The sequence below is a fragment of the Topomyia yanbarensis genome, chromosome 1 (genome assembly GCF_030247195.1).
Source record: "Topomyia yanbarensis strain Yona2022 chromosome 1, ASM3024719v1, whole genome shotgun sequence".
Classification (NCBI taxonomy): Eukaryota; Metazoa; Arthropoda; class Insecta; order Diptera; family Culicidae; genus Topomyia; species Topomyia yanbarensis.
In genome coordinates this window covers 33,839,051-33,848,533 of record NC_080670.1, presented here as the reverse complement: position 1 = coordinate 33,848,533, position 9,483 = coordinate 33,839,051, and the positions used below count along the sequence as shown (strand labels likewise).

Here is a 9,483-nt window from a genome sequence, read left to right as displayed (position 1 = left end):
AACCGGTGTCGGAATGGCGTAATACATTAATGGCCAATCAAAGTAGCTTTTGAGCACATTGGCATACTATGACGGTTCTTGATGCCTCCGGGGAACTCGCCAAGCTCCTGAATTAATGTCACACCCATTTCCCAGCAAACTCCTAACCGATTTGTACAAAGTTGATGCAGTGATAGCTGTGTTAGTGTCCATTTAAAGCATAAACTTTTTGTGTTTGTGTATATTTTACTTGCGTGCTCTTACTAAAATGCTCTCGTCGAATTGACCACCGAATCGTTTTTTTTATTTCGATTATAGAGGTTTTAACCTTAAGGTCATTCGCCTCTTCGGCTTAGAAAATTCTCCTATGAAAAATTTCTAACCCTATGTGCGGGGTCGGGACTCGAACCTAGGTGCGCTGCATACAAGGCAATCGATTTACCAACTACGCTACACCCGCCCCCACCACCGAATCGGTCAAGTAGGCAGTTGACAGCTTTGCTCCAAAGAAATCGCCTGCAGGATGGAATCTTTTGCTGTTCTGCTGAAAAAGGGATTTGATATTCTCAAACATGTCAAAAGATTATACTTTCTGGTCTTGCTATCAGGTACATCCCGAACGCGTGGCGAGAAATAACTCAAGCTATGAAGAAACCAAGCGTTTAAGGCCTATTCGTTGTCTAATGACAAAACGACACAAAGGGCTGCGCTGCAATCAAAATTATCTTGATTGTTAATGGAGCTGTCAGAATACAAGCAAAATATAATTTCCGTTAGAAAAATCGTGAATTTCTTTTTAAATGTATCATTTGCGAATCAAATTCAACTATCAAAGGGATAGAAAAGTGTTTTTGTACCGAATGAAAATTGTTAATCGCAATTTAAAGATTATTAATAAAATGGTTTGCTTAAAAAAAAATAAGACTGGAATTTAAAGAAAACCAACTTTCTTCCCCGTGCCTTTGGTTTTCATTACGATATATTACATATTCACAGCGTATACAATGATTTTGTTCGCAAATTGTATGGTGCATGCCTGAATCAAAATCATTTTCTTGGTTCGCGGTATGAAAGACAGGCGGTTCATGGCTAGTTAAAGTTTCGCGTTAGACAGCCTATCAGCTTGTTTTTTTCTTCTAAAACCTTTGAAACGGATAACCGATTATCTCATTAGGGACGTTAGTTTAGTTGAATATCCACTGCACAAAATGCAACATGCGTATCACAATGTTGTTTACAACATTAAAGAGGCCTTCTCACTCAAACAATCTAGCTTGGGTGTATTCCTAGATATTTAGGGTGCTTATGACAATTTGTGCTTCCAGTCTTTTCTGCAAGCGGCGCACGGTCATGGGGTATCCGCATGTATCTCGGATTGGATAAACGCAATGCTTAGTAACTGCATTCTTTACTCGTCACTGAGACAGGCAAATATAAGGACTTTGAGTATTTGTAGCTGTCCTCAAGGTTGCGTTCTGTCTCCTTTGTTATGGAACCTGATTGTCGACAGCTTATTGAAGAAACTCAATGAGCTTGGATTTCCATCCAACGGGTTTACTGACGGTTAGCAAATATTAATTACTGGACTGTGCATCGGAACTTTACGAACATATCAAATAGGCTGACAAAATTGAACCAAAACACTGATAGAATCGGGTGCTGACATAGTCGGGTCTTCACTGTATATAGATAAAAATATTTTTTTTCAGCTAATCGGATGGAGTCTCATTTTTAACGAATGCCAATCTGTAAAAAAAGTTCAAAGCAACTTTGATTGAAAAGTCGCTTGATAGTTTCATATATCTCGACTTCATATCTTTGGTGTTAAATGACGCACAGGTAATAAATTGCCTTTTTCCTAGTTGGGGATTCTGTAAAATGAATACAAAGAAAACTGAAATTTATGATTTATGGGTTGACGTGTGGAGCTATATGAAAGCAACAATTTTTATTATTATCCAAATGTATTAACAAATGGAATATAATCAAAATATTGGTTTGAGTCACATGGGTTAGCATCTTTGACAGTTAACCCAGCAAAAGGGATGAAGCGATGCTTCAATGAAAGATGTGAACATATTAATTCAATGTAAAATAATTTTTATTTACCATTTTACGTACAAGGTGAAAAAAGGTTCGACTACGTAATTTTAACGTCAGTTCCATCAGAAAAAATAAACAAAAAACAGCAGATGGTGTGGTGGTGTCCTACGTCCACAGTTCGTGCAACCCCGTTATTTATTTTTATCAAATAAACTACGAAACCACAACTTGAAGGACCCAACATTAAATTCGTACTCCCGCATCACGACTGCTGCTTGAACTGACACGCCTTCACTGCAATCAATTGCAACAGGACGAAAATCGGCGAAAACACCTCACTGTACTCCAGCCCGCTTTGGCCGGAGAGTTTCATACACACCAGATACTTGAAACCGGCTGTCAGTAGCAAAAAGTGGACACTCCAGGACAGCCGGTGCATCGCCTGCCGATGTTTGTTACCCAGATACATCCTAATACCGACGATCACACAGAAGTATGCATTGCAGAAATCACCGCAAAACAGGGGCGAGAACATGATCAACCATTCGCTGGTACTGATTGGTCCGGCCAGCGATCCGCTGGTCGCTTTGATCGTCAGAATGATGCTGAACACTAGGAAAGCCAGTAAATTGATCAGTACCTCGAACTGCGTGATGCCGACCCACTTGACCACGTCTACCAGCTTGAAGTAGGTTTTGATCTCGACCTCGTCGGACATCTTTCTGCGTGAGGGGGCAATTTTTGCAATGGTGGCGGTCGGGCTGCTTGGGAGGAAGGCCACTAAATCCAGTTGCTGACTGTGAGCTATTGTGACAGACGGCTGCGTGGCGACGCAGCACACATAAGGTTAAATATAATTTTTTTTTTATATGTGTTTCACAGATAACTGTGAATGGTTTAGATGGTAGAGTTTATCGTTTTCAATTTGACCGTCCGATACAGGCGAATGTGCAGACAGGAGTTCATGCGACGCTGCTCACTGAAGTCATCGTCGTCTTTCAATGGGTGAAGGTCGTCTGTAGAGCGAAGAAAGATATTAAAATTTTGCCAAAAAATCTAATCAATGCTGTCAAATACCTGTAACAGTAATGGTAGAAGTATTTACTTCGTAATCGAACGCGTCTGGATACTCTTCTTTGATTTTCAACGCTAGATTAATGCCCCGATTGATTGCTCTTCCCGTGCAATGGAGGAACGCTTCTCCAATGTGAGAATTCAATATCTCTAAACACTTTTTGAACTGGAACTAAAATAATATCATGCGTTAAAAATTTTGCTTGACTTGGTACAAAGTTTCTGTAACTGAGAAATTTGCGTTAAATTACAAGTTACAATTTAAAAGAATATCCTAAACATAGAAAAAAACCTACCGTGAAATCCGACTTGTAGGTCACGTAAATGTCGTTCTCCCGTGTGTAGTATTTCGGTAGAACTCGCTTCTTAATGAGATGACGGTCGCTAAACTTTCGACCTGTGCCCGTGTCGTTCGTGGCACCGTTCCGTTCGGATTTTGCACCGGAAGCACTTTTGTTTTTCCTGGTGGATGTTACTTTCAGGCCATTATCCTCACCGGCGGTTATTTCTTTGGACATTATATGTACTCACGCAAGTAAAGTTCCATCCAGAATTAAATCAATTTTTTGCCGATAAAACCAGGAAAATATAAGAGCTCGAAAAACGCGATCGATCTGCAAAAATAATGCTGTTCACAAACAATAATGCAAAATGAAGTTGTCTATCTTCGGGTTTCTCTCGTATTGGGCTAACACGGCGCACGTTTGTTATTACCTACCTACCGCTATCCGATACCAGAGAGCGCTGAATTGACAACGATCCGCAAGTTATTATACACTGAAAATAATGTATAGGGAACGCTGTACACAGAAAACTTGCATTACCTAGCAGTAGGTAATTTTAAATCTGTGCATCCCACTTCCTCCAACGAAAAACGAAAGAGAGGGAGTCCAAATTTACCCAAAAATAATGAGATATTTCCCAAAGCCGACTAAACTTCATCCCATTAATTTTGAGTAAAAAAATCATTCCCTCTCCCTCGTTTTCCGGCAGTAAAATAAGGACAGCAAATAAAAATCACCTACTGGTAGGTAATGGATTTTAAGTGTGTAGGCTTTGGGTGGAGGTTTTAAATATATACTATCAAATTGGAAGAAAATTGAAAAACCATAACCTAAAAAGTTTTTGTAGATTGGCTTTATCTGTAGGAAAAACCTAATGTAATGTAAAATAACTAAAGATAGTAATATCTTTCTGGAACACAAAGATACTGTAGATTATTTTAAAAACTGGTATAAAACAACTTCGTAGAAAGGTGATATTCTTCAATGGTTCTTATCAACTTAAATAGAACATCTTTTGCGGGACAGGTGTTTGCTCGGGATCACAAATCGTGTAATCGTCTTCGGAGTTAGTGTCAATCCTGCGTTAGTGTAGTCCTCTCACTAAGGTAGTGTCAGAATCTGATGGGATGAGGTCGATACGCAGATTCCATTATTAATGGCGTTTTCGCTTGAACCCGAAACTGAGTCAGGTTCTAACCCCAACCGCTGTCAGTTCATACATTTTGGCAGCAGTTGGGGTTAGAAACTGACTCAGTTTAGCTTCAAGCAAAAACGACACAATTTTCTCTCGAATTCAGGTATACCAGGTTTATGTACTCATTTGTTTTCAACGACCGGGATTCGGAAGCTGCTATTAATTTTGAGTTGGATTTCTGACCGAAATCTGTCAGATATCCGAAAAAAATTGTTTTCAAAATGTAAAAAGTGTTTTCACAACACTTCAAATGTCTTTAAAATAAGGATATGTCTTCACATCTTGCATCACTGCTTGAATTTTCTCTTTTGTTTACAAACAACAGTCGTGACTGGAGAGTAGCGGTTTGTCCAGAGTTTCCCTTCAAAGTGTACTTTGAGTTGGCTTATACACCGTAATCATAAGTTTGCCGAGAAACCATAATATGTTTCTTCCCCTGCGAGTCCATTATTAGCACTTCGTTCCGTTGCATCGATATCGAGTTTTCAACTTGTGTTTAAGAAAAGAGAATAAAGGACGGTTCAAACGATATCACTTTCAAGTGTTTTAGTCGATGATGTAAAATAAAACAGCCTATATAGAATACATCAGCGTTGCGAACTGCCTAACTGTTTTGTTATTTCAAAGAGTTTTCATACTTATGTGCACGAAAAAAACAGTTTCATTTCTCCACTCTCCGCTTGGGCTGCGCTGCGATGAGTTAGGAGAGCTCTTGTAATTTGATAACAAAAATTAATTTAACAAGCAACACTGCCGTATCATCTTCGGCGTTTTGTTTCTGTAGTCGGTCGGGTGTTTATATTTTGGAAGACTCACTTCGGATCTGTCAGAAAAACTTAAAAAAGCGATTAAATAGAAATTTTCTATTAGTTTTTCACGTTCCAGTTGCCAAAGTTGTTTTACACATCGGTATCGTTAAAGGCGAACCTCGCAGCACCAACGAAATGTCCATTGAAATCGAATCCGCTGAGTAAGTCTTGCATTGTTGCTGGCTAGGTGCAAAATTAATACCCATATCCTTTCCTAGTGTGATCCGTTTGATCCAGCAGTATCTCAAAGAATCGAACCTTCACAAAACGCTACAAACACTGCAGGAAGAAACCGGTGTATCGCTAAACACGGTAGACAGCGTGGAAGGTTTCGTATCCGATATACACAATGGGCACTGGGATACCGTTTTGAAAGCGATCCAGTCGCTCAAGCTGCCGGATAAAAAGTTGATCGATCTGTACGAACAAGTAGTGCTGGAACTGATTGAGCTGCGTGAGCTAGGAGCTGCCCGATCGCTGTTACGCCAAACCGACCCAATGCTGATGCTGAAACAACAGGAAGCTGAAAGATACATCCATTTGGAGAACATGTTGCAGCGAGCATATTTTGATCCAAGAGAAGCATATCCGGAAGGTGGCAGCAAGGAGAAACGACGAGCTGCTATTGCTACAGCGCTTGCCGGAGAAGTTTCGGTTGTCCCTTCATCCAGGTTGCTTGCCCTGTTGGGACAGGCGCTTAAATGGCAGCAACATCAAGGTTTGCTTCCACCCGGAACTACAATCGATTTGTTCCGCGGTAAGGCTGCCATCAGAGATCAGGAGGATGAAGTATATCCTACCCAGTTGGCACGTCAGATCAAATTCGGTCAGAAAAGTCACGTCGAATGCGCTTTATTTTCGCCGGACGGTCAGTACCTAATTACCGGAAGCGTCGATGGCTTTATAGAAGTATGGAATTTTACGACCGGGAAAATTCGAAAGGATTTGAAGTATCAAGCACAGGATAATTTCATGATGATGGAGCAAGCGGTGTTGGCAATGTCTTTCTCGAGAGATTCAGAAATGCTCGCTACCGGTTCCCAAGATGGTCAAATAAAGGTTTGGAAGTTGATCACCGGTCAGTGTCTTCGGCGGTTCGAGAAAGCTCACACCAAAGGTGTGACCTGTCTGCAGTTTTCTCGTGATAATAGCCAAATCCTAACGGCTTCGTTCGATCACTTGATTCGCCTTTATGGACTGAAATCGGGCAAAATGTTGAAAGAGTTTCGCGGTCACACTTCTTTCGTAAACGAAGCTGTATTTTCGCCAGATGGACACAATGTACTAAGTGCGTCATCCGACGGTTCGGTCAAAATTTGGTCTCTCAAAACGACGGAATGTGTCTCCACCTTCAAAGCATTAGGAAGCGATCTGGCTGTCAATTCCGTACTAATGCTGCCAAAAAATCCGGAGCATTTCGTCGTTTGCAATCGTTCCAACACCGTCGTCATAATGAACATGCAGGGTCAAATCGTGCGGTCTTTCTCATCGGGTAAGCGTGAGGGAGGTTCATTCATCTGTGCTACCATTTCTCCTCGGGGTGAGTATATCTACTGCGCCGGAGAGGATTTGGTGCTGTACTGTTTCTCCGTGACATCCGGTAAGCTGGAGCGAACGTTGAATGTCCATGAAAAAGACGTAATTGGATTGACGCACCATCCGCATCAGAATCTGCTGGCGACGTACAGCGAAGATGGGTTGCTAAAAATGTGGAAACCCTAGATCGAGAAGGCTGCACTAGGATTAAGACTACTATTACTGCTTGTAGGAATGACATTTTATGGAAAACCAGTACAGTCGCGAACAAATCTTTGTTTTATTAGAGAGTGAGAACGAGCCATGGTTTTCTTTTCGTCTATTTCTGAACGTCTATCTTTTATCGCTACATAAATGCACACTATCTTTATTGTATATTCACATTTGTATGTCGGTTGATCAGCTAAATTTCTTTCTATATTGCAAAAAAATGGCAGCCGCACAGCGTAAAAAATAACAAAATAAGCTAATTAAACTTACAACAAACAAACACAATAAGAAAGCCCGTTTAATCATTGTAAGCAGAATAAAGTGGGCAAGTTATGGCGGGAATGCAATTTCACAGTAGAAGCGATCCACCCGGGAAAAAATACTACATCAGCTCACGTCGGACACTCGAACCGCGGTTCGGGGTGTGTCTTGCGAAAATGATCACACTTGGGTGTGACGAAGGTTCTCACGTGATCGTATCCTCCTACGGCAGCACCGCTTCCGGAATGAGATCCTGGTTGGCGTCGAGCGCGATCCTTCTTGTTGGACAACGCAGCGACACGCCTGCGGTTGTTGTGGCTCAGGCCAACCGTGTATTTGGTGTCGTATTCTAGGCGGGAGAACTCGTACGAGGTTTTCTGCTGAAATTTAGTTAATTGTTCAGTTCAAAATTAAATTCAATTTTTTAAAGTTCATAACTACCTTCACAATCACATCGTGCGAGTTGGATCCCATCGGTTTGGTGAGACAGTCACGTGTCCCCCGGCATAGGTGTAACCGATAGCGTCCAGCGAGGTTCTTTTCCGGCCAGGTCAGCCGCACTGCAAGGCCCGTTTTACGCGATACAAACTTGTAGCTAAGACCCTGGGCGGCCAAACCCGATTTTGTTCGACGATGATAGCTGCAACAAGATATAGTGATCCAAATGATGATTGATTTATGGCATGTTGGTGAAGAAACGTAACGAACGAATCTCAATTTTGCAATTAACAAACTTACGCAAGCTTTGTGCGAGAATAGAACAGTAATATGGTAGAGCATAAAATGACCAGATCATCAATGTGCTAAGGCGGAGCGCTAATTTCTTTTTATAAATTAAAAAAAAAACTTTATGTAAAGAACGCGTTGAAATAGTTAAATAATTGATAGATCGTTAATATTACAAATTTATCTGTACTATCTTATAAACTTTTACAAGAGATCGAAAAGATATTCTTGCTGAATGCTCTACTGTCTACCATTTTAAGATTCACCGATTCAAAACAATTAATTTGATAAGAGTCAAATGACCCTAAGGTTGAAACCTTTATAAAAAAAATTAACTTGGTCAAATTGAGCTATCCTTGTTCCATGACGGTCAATATATTTCAGATATTATTCTGGTTGCAGTTGAAAATCGAAATATTGAACTTGCGCCTTTTGCTTTTTTCCCCTATTTACAGAGTGGGCAACTAATGCGAAACTTGTGTACATGTTAGAGAATCAAGTTGCGCATCATCTACACCAGTTGCGCTTTTGTTACGTACGCTGAAAATAGGAGAAAAACCGAAAGGAGTAAGTTCACTATTTCGATTATCAACTGCAACTAGAATATTTAAATTGAATTCAAGATTCAATTTCACAATTTTTTCACAGGATGCTATCTCGTATTTTGAAGCATTTTCAATTCGATTATCTGCTAGACACCACATTCCAAATAATAGGCAACAAATTCGAGCAAATTTATCGCTGTCATTCAACCCGTTCCGTTTGTTGCCTACTTGAAGGCGTAATATATAAATTCGATTGTATACTATTTCCCCGAAAATCATTCCCCAGAAAGTCATTCCCCAGAAATCCACCCCCCAGAATACCATCCCCCAGAATATACTATTCCCCAGAAAGTCATTTCCCAGAATGTACCATTCCCCAGAATTCCATCCCCCAGAATGCACCATTTCCCAGAAAGTCATTCCCCAGAAAAGCTTCATTTTTTATTCATTTAATCTTTTTGCTGATTTGCTGGTGAGTCACTTTTGAATTGGACCGCTTTTTAGTTGGACCTCTGCTAGTTGGACCATTGTCCAACTAAAAAGCATCTTAATGTCAAAATCACTTTGACAATCAAACTGAAAATAATCAGAGATGTGAACAGAAGCATTTACACTACTAACGTCTCCTTTGGATAGTTTTGGACGTCTGTCAGTCGGTCCAACTAACGAATCAAATTCGTTAGTTGGACATAGGCTGTGGCCAAACCAACGAATCACGACTGTACTCGTTGCCGCTTCCATCAAACCGAAGTGTTTTCCCCAGAAAGAACTATTGTCCAGGAAACATGTACAACAAATTGCAGAATCTACTACAGCTGTGT

At 40.6% G+C, this 9,483-nt stretch overlaps 4 protein-coding genes across 6 annotated transcripts in view; 1 reads left to right on the top strand and 3 right to left on the bottom strand.

The window, feature by feature from the left end:
• Nucleotides 1–2,056: 2,056 nt before the first annotated feature.
• LOC131677335 (transmembrane protein 203) lies at nucleotides 2,057–2,742 on the bottom strand. Its single transcript, XM_058957081.1, has one exon. It carries the CDS (start codon nucleotides 2,738–2,740, stop codon nucleotides 2,285–2,287), a length of 456 nt encoding a protein of 151 aa, XP_058813064.1. The 5' UTR covers nucleotides 2,741–2,742; the 3' UTR covers nucleotides 2,057–2,284.
• Nucleotides 2,743–2,908: 166 nt separating this feature from the next.
• Nucleotides 2,909–3,760, bottom strand: LOC131677334 (ribonuclease P protein subunit p20). The gene is made up of 3 exons (XM_058957080.1): nucleotides 3,393–3,760; nucleotides 3,100–3,268; nucleotides 2,909–3,038 (listed from the first exon to the last, which is right to left on the bottom strand). The coding sequence occupies exons 1-3, from the start codon at nucleotides 3,612–3,614 to the stop codon at nucleotides 2,920–2,922; spliced, it is 510 nt and encodes a 169-aa protein (XP_058813063.1). The 5' UTR covers nucleotides 3,615–3,760; the 3' UTR covers nucleotides 2,909–2,919.
• A 1,600-nt stretch (nucleotides 3,761–5,360) lies between these two features.
• On the top strand, nucleotides 5,361–7,192 carry LOC131677324 (WD40 repeat-containing protein SMU1). Its single transcript, XM_058957064.1, has 2 exons — nucleotides 5,361–5,545; nucleotides 5,603–7,192. Exons 1-2 carry the CDS (start codon nucleotides 5,520–5,522, stop codon nucleotides 7,104–7,106), a joined length of 1,530 nt encoding a protein of 509 aa, XP_058813047.1. The 5' UTR covers nucleotides 5,361–5,519; the 3' UTR covers nucleotides 7,107–7,192.
• Nucleotides 7,193–7,271: 79 nt separating this feature from the next.
• Nucleotides 7,272–9,483, bottom strand: part of LOC131677323 (anosmin-1) — a 29,638-nt gene continuing 27,426 nt past the window's right edge. For 2 of the 3 annotated variants that reach the window (XM_058957061.1, XM_058957063.1), the window contains exons 6-7: nucleotides 7,833–8,031; nucleotides 7,272–7,771 (exon numbers count right to left, since the gene is read on the bottom strand). In XM_058957061.1, coding sequence (XP_058813044.1) covers nucleotides 7,523–7,771; nucleotides 7,833–8,031 — 448 coding nt within the window. In that variant the 3' untranslated portion in view covers nucleotides 7,272–7,522. The remainder of the gene's footprint in view (nucleotides 7,772–7,832; nucleotides 8,032–9,483) is intronic. The other variant, XM_058957062.1, reaches the window with a different exon arrangement.